Below are 15,233 nucleotides of genomic sequence, written 5' to 3' on the forward strand. Positions count from 1 at the left end.
CAACATCTTCAGTCCTTGAACCCTTTCTACTTCCTTGAGCTTTGTGGTGATCAAAATTTTCTAAAGCTCCACCCAACCTCTTCTCTTTGTTTACCATCACCTTCAAAACACCATTTTTCTCCTTAGCAAAATTTGAATTTTCCGAGTCAACTAAGCTGAATTTGGCTAAATGTTTTTTTTTTTTTTTTGATAAAATGATATTTCGTTTATTCATAACCAATTCCAGATACATCAAAGATTTAGACCAAATAACTTGTGAGATACAATCACGAAAAGTATGAGATGCTTCATTAGCCATTCTTCCTTTATGTTGGATTGAACATTTTAGAATCAACTTCATCATAGTCTTGACCTCATGAACTAAGTTGCCCCATGAAGACCTTGAATCACCTGTTACCTAAATTTCATTCACCATCAATAGTTAATCACTCTCAATAATTAGATCAATGATGCCTAAGGGGATGCAGACTTATAAACCACGTAAAATAGCCAGTAACTCTACTTCCGTAGGATCATTTACTGCATTTATCTGCCTGGCCTCCCCTCCATTACTCAACTTTTATCTGCATGGGTGGCAAACGTAATAACAAAAATATTTTCACCAACATCTTGAAAAGTATCTGGCTTACTCAACCTCCAAATCTTAGCTATTGTTGACTCCACAATGAGCTTGCTTATTAATCCTCCAAATCTTAGCTATTGTTGACTCCACAATGAGCTTGCTTATTAATCTATCAGTCCATATCTTCCCTATCAAACATCTTTCTCCTTTGTGTTCTATTTCTATGGTTTCCTCCCCCTCCAATTCAATGGCAACATCCTCTTCTTCACCGAGTTTTAGCTTTCCCCATAACTCCTATAATCTCTCCATTCTTCACCCCTACAGCAGCACATTCTCTTGAAAACCCGTTCAAAACTCTCCCTTCTCTACCAGACTACTTCGGTGATTGAAAAAAACACTTCTACCTCTATTCTCTAAAGGAGAGAAAAGAGAGGAGACTCCTTGTATGTTGGCTACATGGGTTTTAGACATTGATCTTAGCATTGTCAATCTAAATTTATAAGGGTAATTATAGTGAGTATAATAGGTCCATGACTATATCATTTTTTGAAATTATAACGGAGTTTTGCACTTAGAGAAAATGCTTGGTGGAGGTTCTAAAACTCAAGGAGAAACTTGCCTAAGGACCAGGATACAAGGGTGAATTGAATTCCAAAAACAATATAACTCTATTTTAGTTTATTCTTTTTTCATTTTGTTCAAGACAAACCAAAAACAATATAACTCTATCTTAGTCATTTTACATGAACACATTTTCTCTAAATATTACAAAATTCCCATATAGCTTCTACATGTATTTGACCATTATAGTTGTAAAATGTAGACAAACTAGATTTGGGTTAAGCTTTTAGATTCAAAACTTGTCAAGCCCAAGACTTGAATGAATTGTACACTTAAACACAACATAACAATCCCCATAGCAAAGTAACAAGCTCTCTTTTTCTCATTAAGCATCACAAAGTAAATGAGAAATTTGTGATGCGCATACAAAGGAAATCAGTAGGATACGGTGCCTATGGGATAACCATACCATAATGAAACCAGTAAAAACATCGGTGAGGGAAAAAGAATACACTTGACTATACAGTAATGATTATACAATGATGGCTCAATCAAAACGACAAAAGCAATTGCTTGTCAACACATCCATCGCTCATTCTCGACTTTAAAATGGATGAGGACTTCAAATTACAAGGTGTAGCCGAACCTTCTAGGATCTCTCATAAAAAAAGGATGTCTTAGTGCTTCCCTTGCCTTGAGACGCTCTGCTGGGTCATAACGTAGTAGCCCTTGAACGAGGTCAATCAAATCGCCAGCAGAGTGATCCACATGCTGCATTATTAGGTTCTGTGACAGTTTAAAGCAAGTTCATCAATCTAGGTTGGAAGAAACAGCTTGAAAGAGTGCCAATCTAATTTGTCCAAATATACATGTTAGCACGGCAGCAAACTAAGCCAGGATAATTTATCCAGGTAATTAAGAGAAGCTTGCGAAGGGTTCTTATCAGAACCAAATAAATTGAATCTTCTTTTAATCATTTCTTATTTATAAATCCCTGAGAACAGATACTTAAAGACTAAAAATGCCAAAGACAAGTGACACAGAATGGTTCTTAACACACCCTGAATCTTATTTGTCCAAATTGCATCTATGTATTTCTGCATGGGAGTTGGGATTAGTTGAAATCAGGACTTCATAAATTCTTAGACGAACTGAAAAACTGAGTGTTCTCAGAGACAAAAAGTCCCGTAGGACTGGCATGTAGCTAAGAAAGGTATCTGCAGGTACACAAAACTATCTAACAAAGGATATCCAGAATCACTCAATAATGTAAACTTCAACTAGGCATTGCTGTACTCCAGGCGTTTCCTAAAAACTTTGTAAGAAAATCCAGGTGAACAAAGAAATCAATTGGGGAATTCTGGAAGCAAATTTCTATATACAATTTGAAGGTGAAAATCTTGAGTGAGTACCGGTAGACGAGGCAATTTGCAAACTGCTCTCATGCTTTCCCTCGATGTAGCACCATCAGGCCAATCTAACCTTGAATGACTCCGGAAGTATTTCTCAGCGAGGTGGCTGATTAGGTACAGGTACACAGCCTAAGAGCTTCAACCACATATAGAAACATACAAATATTGCAGAAACACCAATATATTCTTACTCAGCTCTATGCACCATATGCTGTGGAATTGGCCCCAAGACCCTCTCCATCATGGCAAGATGCTCCAAGTTTTCGTGGGTTTGGAAAAGGGCTTCTCCCTGTTCATAAACAATATAGAGGGTTATACAAGGTAAACATGCATCAAAACTTGATGTCCCTGCCAGTAAGTATATAGTCATATCTTCCCAAAACCAATTATAAAATATTATTAAATTAACTTCAAGTTTTGGTGAAAGGGATTGCTCCAAGATCATGCTTTTAAAGCGAACATTCTGACCTATCAAAGAATGAAATACATATTTATTTGCAAATAATTATCTGGACAATAATTTGTCCTCTTGGTGATCAAGATTCACATTACATGAAGAAACTATACTTTGCACCCTAAATTACCATGCTTTTTTCGATTTGCAACTTAAACTACCAAAATTGGAAACAAACAACCTGAACTACCCAATTTTGGCAATTTTCACCATCAGTTAATATCTGACCATCAAGGTTGATAAAAAATGGGACATGCGGCACAAGCTTAATTGTCAAATCCTGCCCAAAGGTGTAAGTTGCCAAAATTTGATAGTTTAGGCTGCGAATTACCAGGTTTGGTAGTTTAGGGGCAACATGTAACTTCCACTCAAGTAAAGCTTCAGCAATGAAAAGTTTACTAAGGGAATAACAGTTTCAATTTCAATGGCGCCATACGTCTTAAAAGGCCAATTTCCACAAAAACTGATATTCTGTGTAGGGTGATTGCTACATACTTTTTCAGATAAGTAATTGTTGCACTTGACATATCTAGTTCGATTAGTTGTGACAGAAATGGGGCCATATACGAAGAAAGTACTTACAGAGCAAAGTTCAACAAGTATGCAGCCCACACTCCATAAATCACAAGGATAGTTCCAACCAAGACCTGCAGATATCGAGTCAGCATGTTATCAAAGAGAATCAAAGACAAATACTTCTTAAAAGCACTTTTATGGGGAATGGTATTCACCTAATATAACCTCTGGTGCACGATAATGACGAGTTGATACAACATAGCTGTGGTCTTGATGTTCAAATGTTGTACTTCCAAAATCAATAAGTTTAATGGCACTCGACTTAGGCAGATTCTTGAAATAGGAGCCATATTTTGTCGATCGCGCTAGAAACTTATTTGCACCCAATGCATATTATAAAAAATATATATCAGAATTTTGAACTTCACCAAATATCCTGCTCCAAAGCTCGAAGTTTAACCATGCCTAATGATCAATTCATATATGATATGAGAAGGCATCGTACCTCTCATCTCTTACCAAATTTTGTGTTTAATTTGAACACCTAAATCTAATACATATGGTCACTCCAACATGAAAGTAGACACAACACAAAGGCATTAAAATGAAAAAGGAAGAAATGTAAGTGTCTGTGCGATAAACATGAAATAGGGTAGAATAATTGTATTATCAAATCATATTTGCTATTTACTCACTCCAAAGTCAAATAAAAAGGGATATGGACGGAAAGCAAGAACATGCATATGGAAACAATACCTTGTAATCTGGCACTTTGACATACTCAGATGAAACGAGAAGAATATTTTCTGGCTTCAAATCAGTGTGAATAAGGTGCAAATCATGCATAACTGCAAACATAAACACGAGAGAGAATCAGGAACAGGTGAAAATAATTATTAACAATAATCAATACCATGCCAATCCCAAAAAAGAAAAAATTTGTTCAGTTTGAAAATAGAAAAAGAAAATCATCTAATTTGGAAATGAAGCTAGATCCCCAAATCTCAGCTTCATATGAAAAATTATTTGAGCATCAAGAATAAATATTCATATAAAATGGTGCAAGAATTGTCCACACACATGCTACAGACTCCAAAAGTTGTCTGCCAACCTCCCGAACAAGATCAATGGGAAAGGAACGGTAGCTGTTTTTGCGAAGAAAATCGTATAAGCTTGGTCCAAGCTTCTCAAATACCTGTTCAAACCATTTAAATTCATCCGCAAGTTCCTTTAACTCACAGAATATTCAGGCATGAAGGAACATTCATTGCCCCTCCAAATTAATCAAATCAGAAGTACCAATAAATACTTACAATACAAATATGATTACGATAGTCAAACCAATTCCGAATTTGCACACAACTGCAAAGAATGAAAAATCTTATACCAAAATAATTTTGAACTTCAACAATTAAAAAGAAAAAATGAGTATATAACATCCTTACCGAGAGCCACCAACATCATGCCTGGCAAGCCTTTGAAGGACATCGATTTCAATCATTGCAGCTTCACGATATTTGTGTATGGAGCGAACAACCTTGATTGCCACAACTTCTTTATTTTCATTGTCAAAACATTCCAGGACTTGCCCAAATGTCCCTGCAAAAGTTCTGGGTAAAAGATCACAAGCAGCAAATAAAATCTATAAGCATTACAGAAACATGAGATCCCATATAAAACCTGAACAGAGTGGATAGAAATTCAACTCCATTATTTCAACCCCCAAAAAAGTACCCAAGAGATAGTAAACATATATATACTACCATTTAAAGAGGATATCATTTCATAAATGAAAAATGAAAGTGAAACATATAAAGATAAAGGAAGGAAAAATAAAAAACTGAGTGAAATACTGACCTTCCCCCATTTTGCCGAGAATCCTGTCTGCAAGTATAATAAGAAAAAAAAAAGTACAAGGTTAGATGCTAGTGAACAAGTAATAAATAGCAGTATCACTCATGGATCAGAAGAATCCATAATAAAATAGCAACATAAACAAAAGCATGCATAAAATCAATATATGAATGATTCTCCACGCATGTATACCGAAAATGGACTAGGTCTTCAGTCCCGCTATAACAATTGAGACCAAAACTATTCCATTTCCACATCCAAATCAGAAGCCCAGAAGCCACACTAACACTTCCGCTTTAATATGCAGGATGTCCACAAGACAAGTGGCAATTCAAGCATGATCTGAAGCACATTTTACTCATACACAACCACAAAATATGGTTGCTTATAAAGTTGTAACACTCCCACCAGATTTTGGGAGGACAATTGTGAAAGATATTCAATCAAGATCCTACATATATGCACAAATAAATCATAACCAAGACGTACAACTTCACCCAAAACCAAAGAGCAATTATTATCACACTGCGATATGTTATCATTTTTTCATTAAAGGGCTATATTTTACAATGATTGGGATCCGGGAATATGCTTACAGCGAGGAGTTATATTTTCCCCGATCACAAAAACATAATGGCCATCTTTGTCGTCCGGTCTCCAAGGTGGGGAGCCATAGCGAGGCATTCCCCTGTTGTAGAATACAGATGAAGAATGTGCATAATTGTATGCTGGAATCACCTGCATTAGAAAAGCACCAAATATAAAATTAGCATCAACCATTATATAAAACAGACCACGTCAAGAAAATTAGGTAAAAATTAAAACCAATTGACAATACTTAGATCTAGCGGACACTTCAAAAGAATGAAAAAGGCGAAGAAAATATTCAGTAATTACAGAGTGAAAATTACGTTTTTTCTCATAAGCTAAACATTGCAGAACCACATCAATGCGAATTTTGGAATTTAAAAAAAAAAAAAATCATTTAATTTAATATGAAAATAGAGAAATCGCTGGCAGGATTAAACAATAATCAACAATCAAGGATAGCGGAAGCCCTTAAAACCGTACAGAACACGTATAATGAAATAGGAAACAGAGAGAAGATTAATACCTTGGGAGGAGGAAGAGGAGGGGGCACATCCCAAGCTAAACGAGGTCTCTTCCTCGGGCGCTTGTCCATGTTTTTGAGAGGGAATTCCATCATTCTATGCGTTTCCCTTTTTCTTTCTTTATTTTTCTCCAATTTCCCTCTTCGCAAGAGAGATGACACGATGAATCTACAGGATCCAGAACTTTCAAGAAGCCATAGATCCGATTCAAACTGATCCAGAATTAACACGGAGAGATTCGAAAGCTAGAAACCCTAATCAGGAAGCAGATCTGGAAGCTAAACCAGAAGCAAGGAGGAACCAAACTCTCAGATTCATGTTGTGCTTCTAACCATGGTTGAACTTGAGAGATCTGGGCCACCTGAGAGTTGAGGGCCTGAGGCCTGACTGCTTCCCCGATCACAAAGTTTTGTGTTTTTTCATAAAAATCGGCCTCGCATTCAGGCCCATAATGATTTTCGGCATTTCCCATGGCTTCGTCATCCTATTCTCGTATATGATTATATTTAGAATCGTCGTCCACCATTCTAGGCCAAGGTTAGTGAAATGTGTAAGCAAATCAAGTTGACACGTTTTCCTTGGTAGCACATAGGTCAAGGCATTCGCCATCTTTTCATCTTCGAATAAGATGCCATTTTATTTCACTTGAAAATTATAGTATTTATTTAGCAATAATGCTACTCATCATTTCAATTCTTATTATCTCATAATGTGTTATTAGATGATTGAAGATTATTTATTATTTCACTAATAAACTTATGATCATCTAATGCCAATTGGAGTCGGACTCTCCTAAATCCGATTCCAACTTCCAAATTTGAACTCTGACTTCAACTTATCGGAGTAGAGTCAGATTTGAAATTTTTTTAGTTTCATATATAGCACATTTTTAAAAAAGATATTTTAGTAAGCTTTCAATTTTTAATTTTTCAAAAATTAAAAATTAAAACTAAATCATTCACGGTTGATTTATTTCTATACTAATATCTAACTTATTTTATGCTAGACTTATACTATAGTGTTTAATTACATGTTATCATACTATATTGTTACATATTATTATATTATACTAGTGTCTAACTTATTTATAACTTATTTTTACACTAGACTTATTTCTAGTGTCTAATTATATGTTATTATACTTTAGTAAATTAGTATTATGTATTATTAACTTATGATACTAGACTTAGTAGTTATTTCTATATTAGTATCTAATTCATTTCTATACAAGACTTATACTATAGTGTTTAATTACATATTATTATACTTTAGTAAATTAATATTATGTATTATTAACTTATTATACTAGTCTTATTTCATTACTAGTGTCTTAACTTATTTCTATATTTTAGTATGTATGAGAATAAAACTATGATGTTTACATATGCTAAACTATTATTAGTTTATTTATATTATAGTATAAATATATTATTTTATAATAACTAACTCATTCTAGTATATATTATTGAATTAACTATATAAGTTCTAATTATATAAATATATATGATAAACATATAGATAACTACATATTTTTATATGGTATGTATAATATCATTGTTGGATTTGAAATCGAATTTAGAGTCGGAGTTGGAGCATAAAATTGGAGTTGGACTTGGTCAAGCAATACCTCCGACTTTGACTTAAAAAAAAAAAAAAAATGACTTCGATTATGTTTTGCCAGAACCAGAACAGAGTAGGGTTTTTGAATTTTTATTCAGTCCTAGGTGGTTTTACGTGTTTAAGAAAAATTAGTACTAACTTCTCTTTATTACAAATTAACTTCTTCTACCATAAGTTTCAATAAGATCATTAGCTTCACGTGAATTTAAAAGAAAAAAAAATCCCAAAAACAAGAATTCAAAGAAAAGATAGCATATATATATATATATATATAATAATGATAGACTTACTATCTTCTACTATTCATTTACTACTTTCTTTATTTTTAATTTCTTTTTACTTAATAGTTAATGAATTGAATATTAATGAAGTTTTATAATTTTTATAATTTTTTATTAATAATTAAAGATGTTTAAAAAATTCTTAAAAAATAATAAAAAATTAAAAATTTTAAATATTCTATTATTACAAAAATTTTATATACAGTTATTTTTATACATTCTTTTACGTATTCTATTGATATGATTAATTGTGTGTTAAATAAAAATTAATATAATTAATCATATTAATAAAGTGTAAAAAAAATAGTTATTCGTAATATTACTCAGCCATTATCCATATATATAACCCACATGCCACGTCGCCACGCGCATGAAAGTGAATGCAAGATCACGTCCTCTTCTACCAAAACTAACGCAGTGTGGGTTTCCCATGCTAACACGTACAGTCACTTTCCAGGCTACAGTACCGTCCATGTTGTTGGTTTTCCCCTATCAACCTCAACGTGAGTTGTGAAGAGTATTGAACCTACCGATGGTGGAAACATTTGAAAATAATCACAAAATATGTGAAACAAGTTTCCTTTACAGTTGCAGCTTCTCCCAATAACCTAATTTTCCTTTACAGTTCCTTGTCACTGACTCACCGTGTTTTTGGAGGCCAAGACCAGATCGAGCTGCTAGGTTACTTGCAACTTCCAAAATTCTCTTGATCATGAACAAAAACAGCTTCTGGCATGATTTTCCACTCGACAAAAGGAGGCGGAGGCCGGTCAATTATATGTGTTAAAATAAATATAAATAATTAAATCTACATATTTTCAACATATTAAACTCTTGGAATGAATGATGATTTCATATGTTATCATAACAGAAATTTTGTGTTTGAATCATGACTTTATAGTTACCCTCATTTGATTATTAAATATTGATCCGGCCATGTGTTGGTCCAACTCATTGAGGGAGAGTCTGGCCTACACACGAGTCATGAAAGTGTTAAGATAAATATAAATGAATAAATCCAGTACCTAATCTTTCCATGAGCTGAACATTTTAGGACAAGTAATGGTTTCACTATATATATATATACTAGGTCAAAGTAACGTGCAAAAGCACGTTTATCTAGTTGGATTAAACAGTTGTTTTACAAAAATGATATATTCTTTTATAAAACTTGTAAAAATAGTTAATAGCATATATAGCTTAGAAGACATTGCTTCAACTTTTATATGAGTAATATAATTAATAGAGCATTATAAAGGAATTTTAACAAACAAATTAACTACTACGATCAATACTTTAATTATTGCCAGCACACGTGTAACAAGAATTTGCTGGGAAACCATTAGGGGAAATATACAATTTCTAACATGCCTAGAGGACCATTCATGGACTAGAGTTGCCCATAAGAGAAAACCCTACGGGTTGACATGGTTGCCCATCCCTGCCCCAACATTGTATGGTCCAAGGAAAACTGTACCAACGGGCTATTGCTTCCTCACTACCCCAACATAATTGCTTCTTTTGTAATATCGCGTATTTTCATGTGTTTTAAGTAAATAATTATTTTATTTATTAGTAATATTAGTTCTCATATTTTAAATTTAACATGATTTTCGTTATATTATTTTGTAATTACTAAGTTGTGAAATTTATTTTGACGTGTTTTCTTGATATTAATTATTGTTTAGTATTTAAATTGCTCTCTATTTTAATTTATTTCATTGTTGAGTTTTATTATTTTATTTTATTAATTTTTAGTAGTAGTGTTTTTATTTGCCATTTTTCTATTTTTTGTGTCTTTTTATTTTATTGGACCTATATTTTTCGGATAGGGCTTGGTTTTAGTGCATTTTCTTTATTTTGGGCTCAGCCCTTTTGGCTTTGTGAAGCCCAGCCCCTGAGCTTGTTTTCAACCTAGCCATCTCTTCCTCAAATGGCGCCATTTTGGCCAGCCCTTAGGGTTTATTCGTCTTTTCTTCTTCTCATGCGCGTTGTTGTTCTTCTTCCTCTTCTCATTTTCATCTCTTTTCTTTTGCAAATCAGAGTTGTCGTAGCTCCCTTGCTTCATTTTCATCTGGTTTTATTCCTTTCATCTTTCTCTCTTTGATCTTCTTTTCTTCCCCTGCTGAACCCGTGTATTTCTATTCTCTCTATTGCATTTTATTTCCCCTATTTTTCTCCATTGCAGGCCTTATCCGTGAGCCTCTCTCTCTCTCTCTCTCTCTCTCTCTCTCTCTCTCTCTCTCTCTCTGCCATTTCTCCTCCGTGTCACGCCTTCTGCAGTGAGAACACCATCTGCCCTCACCTTCATTTCTCCCTCATCCTATGCTATGTTTTTTGGCCCCAACTCGTGCCCTATTTTAACCCCAAACTGTGAGTATAGCTGAGCCTCCATGCTCACCACTATCTTTTTGTCGTTCCCTTAGTATTTCGGATTCAAGCTTTGGAAAAAACCCCTTGCATTTCTATTTCTTTTTCCTTCTACCTGTGCTCTGAGAAGATTTTTTGGTTTCATCTTTCGTCATTTGCAAATCTAGTTTTGTCGTAGCTCTCCTCCACCTTTTTCGTTTGGTAATAGCTTTCATTTTAATCTCTATGATCTTGTTACTGTTTTGCTGCAAATCCAAGCCTTCTCTTCTCCTCTCTTGTATTATTTTTCATCTATTTTACTCTTCACTACAGGTCTGTCCGTGAGCCTCCATGCTCGCCACTCTCTCTTTGTCGTTCTCCTCTATTCTTTAGTTATGGCTTAGCAACTGGGTGGTAGGGTGAAGTTGCCGCTTGAAGGAACTCACTTGTGGTGGCTGGCTTTGGTTACGATGTGGGGTTGGGCAAAAGGAGTTAACAAGAAACAAGAAAATTAATAGGAAAACAAGGAAAAACATTGTTCACAGTTAGAAAGGCGCTTATATAATGTGAGTTTCCTTTTTTTTGCAAACTCTAGAACTTAGGATGTGAGTAAACTTAGAGCTCTCTTTAATCCAACTATTATGGAGCATGTTTTGAAAATTGTTGTGTGTGCTGGTAATGGGGCTAATAGGTGAGTATGAGGCTATGAGAGAAGTTGCTTGTTTACTATTAGGAGTTGCTACAGGTTTATATTGGATCAACATGGTTCACAAGAAGCTGAGTCTTGATCTGCAAGTGCCCAGAGAGTAGTGTGGAAGCAGCTATGGAAAATGCCTGTACCCAAAAAGATTAAGATCTTTGCTTGGCGTACTTGTAAGGGTGGTTTGCCTACAAAAGAGAATCTAATAATGAAGTATGTTCCAAATGATTGGATTTGTAGCTTGTGTAATGTTGAATGAGAAGGATTATACCATGCTTTGGTTAGCTGTGTGCATTTAAAGAGGACCTGGATAGATTTTCTTCCTACTTGTGTTATTGATAATTATTTGAATGTTTTTGATGTGGCATTTGCTCTTTGTGAAGCTAAAACGTATGACATTTTGGCTACTTTTTTCGCTTTGGCATGGGGGTTTTGGCACAGGAGGAATAAGTACTTTCATCAGCAGCTGCTCATTCCTCCTCATCAAGTTGTTGCACATGCAATCTCACTTCTGAAAAGTTATAGAGGAGTTCGGAACAAACAAGGCAGCAAGTGAGAGATGTGTATAAATGGAAGCTCCAGATCCATAAATGCTCAAGTTGAATGTTGATGGCGTTGTGTTTGCAGAAATGGGTAAAGCTAAGATGGGTGCAATTCTGAGGAATAGCGTGAGTAATGTTATTATGGCTACAAGCTGTTTAAAGGGGGATGTTCTTGATCTAGAGCACATCGAGGTGATTGCTCTCTTTTGTGGCCTTCAGTTGTGTGCAAGTATAGGTATAGAAAAGATTCAATTGGAGAGTGATTGTCTCTTGGCAATTGAAGCAGCACAACATGACATCATGGAAAACTCAATGCTGGGTGGTTTTTATTTGGAAATTAGAAAGCTATCTTCTTGCTCAATATGAGAGAAAGGTTGATAGAATTACTATGTGAGGGATTGTATTTCAGACTTTTTATCTCAAACCTTGTGGTTTGATTTATGTCTGTAATCCTTTTGTTGATTAATGAAGTTTTACGATTTTGTTTTTTTAAAAAAAAAAAAGAAATGCACTTATATAATAGAATAGATATAAAAGGTCTGTGAGGCATCAAGCTACTTCTCTTCAGAAAGACTTCTAGGCCGATGTGAAGTACTTCAAGTATCTTAAGGGAGAAAGTTGTCCATGCACTTAATGATATATCATGCTTATATTGAATGTCAATGCATTGCAAATTCCATATTTATCTAAAAACATCCTCGTGATTATGATTTTTTAGCATTATGCAAAATCTTAGTATATTATGTTGCGCACATAGTACGTGGGGAAATGCCAAGTCATCCTTACAGACATAGGATCTATTATAATGTATGATTTTATCTATTACAATGTATGTTTGCCAGTACTTGGCAGATTCACCAATATATATATTTATATATATATATATATATAATGTTGGACAGTGAAAATGAGAAGAAAAGAGACTCTACTTAGTGCAAACTTGTGCTTGGACCAGCTTCAGTCGATGCAGGAGAATCAATGGGGGAAAGTACATCATGTTGAGATAATTCTCAGTGAGTCTCCTCTACATCCACGATCATTTCCTGCGAAATAGAGAAACAACCTCGAGCTAGTGATCCTAGTGCCAAGTCATCCAGGGTACGTTTGGGTAGTGAAGTGTCTCAGATGAGCTATAAATAATAGTAAAAAAGGGATGAAAAAGTAATAATAAAATATTGAATAGTAGTGAATAGTAATAAAAAGTAATAAAAGTAAGTGAAAAGTAATGATAAAAAAATATTAAATAATAAATCACTCCACTACCTAAACACAACTAAGTCAACAAGACAAGCAATAATCTCTAAATAAATTTATACATTTTGTAATAAGTACCTAAAAATTAAGCTTGTAACCCTATATGGCACAATTGGGTTTGTGCTTGACCCAACCCGAATGGCCCATTTAAGGTGTCAAAGGTACACGGGTACCTCATGGTACACGGGTACCTCATGGTGATCGATAATGACTCCCTATGAGTTGGATGATTTGAGGCAGGAATACGGCATACCGAGAGCCTCGATTCTCAAGGTGCCATGGCTGGACAAGGGGGTCATAGATCTTGAGAGGTATGCTTATAAAGTCGTGCTGTACCCTGATCGGTGCAAAACTGCAAGTGCACAGTATTATAGCTATATAGTAAATTGATGAGAAGAGTGTCATCCTAAGGGATTGATATCTCACTTTTGAATAAGTATCAAAATTATACTAATCTTAAAATCACTAAGATTTTTATAAATGCAATTTACAATAAAAATCAATTCAAAGAAAATATTTAAAAGAAAAGAAAGCTGTTATTTGATGATCAAATCAATAAGAAAAAGAACTTCTAGGAAACCAATTTCACCTAATCCCTTACTATGTTTTTCTCATTTGACTAATTGAGCTTAATTCTCTCTGTTTGTTAACAAACTTAATGGCCAGTCAATTAAAAGCAATGGACTTAGACTAAATCAGACAAACATAACAGAGAATTACTTCAAATTAGCATAGAAGAGCAAGCATAGTTTGAAACTAAATTAAATCATTTTTTCAGAATAAAGAAAATTTAGTTCATGCTAAAAATTAAATTCAACATTAATGAATTCATCATAATTTTTGTAAGAGAAGAAAATCCACAGTAAAAAAAAATACTCATCGCAGTCCGCAGTCTTCTCCTCTTTCTCTCTCTTTCTCGATTCTGTGTTCGTAATTTTTCTTCTCCCTTTTTCAAATTTTTTTTGCGTCTAAGCCCCTCAAAGGCCAAGCTGAAAGACTTACTCCTCTATACGTTTGTTTGTTCCCAAACAACCCATGCGTGTCGCTCAAAAAATCCTTCCAAGACTTCTTGTCTTTTACGTAGCTTTTTTTCTCAAAATGAAAAATTGCTGCTGCGTGTCCTACATATTGCTCCAAGTCAAACCAAAAGAAGGCCCCATGTCCAACGCATGCCTCTCCAAAACGGATAGAGATAAAATCTACTCCAGCTGCTCTGTTCTGGTAGTCTAAGGGCCCCTAACGTCCCAGCTTGGGCACGTATAAAACCTTCATTTAAATGATAGAGAGTCCCTAAATGATAGGCTGCTAAAATTTGGATATTCATTTTCTTCAAATCCAAAATAAAATTTAATGACAATAATAAAGTCTAAAACCAACGAAAATAAATAAAATTATATTAAAAATTTAAAGTTAAGAAGTAATAACATGTAAGAAATTATGCAAGGCATCATACCCTACCATGTTTTTTGACAGCCTGTGGCTGCCATTTGTGCCCAATTCGTGAAGTGTTGGACATGGCAGGTGTGGCTCTGGCTTATCTCCATTTTAACTCATGGAGGATCCTCGAGGGTAGTTGTGTCATTTGGCAATGTGCCATAGTTGAAACTTACTAGCCGAGGGTTCTTCCTTACCCACAACATTCTAAGGAAGGGGGAATACTTGCAGCTTTGTTTCCATCCAAGCATTAGCCAACCTGGAATAGAAGTATGATAACTGGTCTTCATGGTTCAAGTGCTTCTTTTTCGTATTGGGTGACAGGTGGGAGTATCCACCCAAACAGGCTACCCAATAGGATTTTCCCATACAGGCAAATTGGGGAGTCATGCAGGAGGCGCTCTTGAAGTCGCTGGCAACCTAAAAGGAAATCCACCAGATTGAGGTTGTGCGAGCCTAGGTGGCAACTCATCCAATAGAAGTTCGTACTAAAGCTTTGTTGAGTGCTAACATCTTGCGGTGGTATCTGCCCCTTTATACAACATTGCACCGCTTAGGGACTTCTATCCCTCTAGAGCCTAC

At 34.9% G+C, this 15,233-nt stretch overlaps 1 protein-coding gene across 4 annotated transcripts; it reads right to left on the reverse strand.

Moving 5' to 3' along the window:
• Positions 1 to 1,479: 1,479 nt before the first annotated feature.
• LOC122279599 (serine/threonine-protein kinase AFC1) lies at positions 1,480 to 6,920 on the reverse strand. 4 transcript variants are annotated; one of them, XM_043090309.1, is made up of 12 exons: positions 6,474 to 6,920; positions 5,956 to 6,097; positions 5,363 to 5,389; positions 4,951 to 5,104; positions 4,819 to 4,867; positions 4,586 to 4,700; positions 4,262 to 4,353; positions 3,721 to 3,877; positions 3,572 to 3,636; positions 2,727 to 2,824; positions 2,536 to 2,641; positions 1,480 to 1,909 (listed from the first exon to the last, which is right to left on the reverse strand). In XM_043090309.1, the coding sequence occupies exons 1-12, from the start codon at positions 6,564 to 6,566 to the stop codon at positions 1,751 to 1,753; spliced, it is 1,257 nt and encodes a 418-aa protein (XP_042946243.1). In that variant the 5' UTR covers positions 6,567 to 6,920; the 3' UTR covers positions 1,480 to 1,750. The 4 variants fall into 4 exon arrangements, with proteins under 4 accessions (XP_042946243.1, XP_042946244.1, XP_042946246.1 ...); XM_043090310.1 differs by lacking the exon at positions 6,474 to 6,920 and having other exon boundaries at positions 4,951 to 5,115; positions 5,956 to 6,066; XM_043090312.1 differs by lacking the exons at positions 4,586 to 4,700; positions 4,819 to 4,867; positions 6,474 to 6,920 and having other exon boundaries at positions 4,951 to 5,115; positions 5,956 to 6,072.
• Positions 6,921 to 15,233: the final 8,313 nt, after the last annotated feature.

The sequence above is a fragment of the Carya illinoinensis genome, chromosome 10, assembly GCF_018687715.1.
Source record: "Carya illinoinensis cultivar Pawnee chromosome 10, C.illinoinensisPawnee_v1, whole genome shotgun sequence".
Lineage (NCBI taxonomy): Eukaryota > Viridiplantae > Streptophyta > Magnoliopsida > Fagales > Juglandaceae > Carya > Carya illinoinensis.

Bases quoted from the DNA above. Each gene is read 5' to 3' on its own strand.
- LOC122279599 (XM_043090309.1), bottom strand. From the start codon at position 6,566: ATGATGGAATTCCCTCTCAAAAACATGGACAAGCGCCCGAGGAAGAGA. The intron at 5,105-5,362 runs GTCAGTATTTCA...GAACTTTTGCAG, and splicing joins TCTCGGCAAAATGGGGGAAG to GGACATTTGGGCAAGTCCTG. The intron at 3,878-4,261 runs GTATTGTTTCCA...GGTGCAAATAAG, and splicing joins TCAAAGTGCCAGATTACAAG to TTTCTAGCGCGATCGACAAA.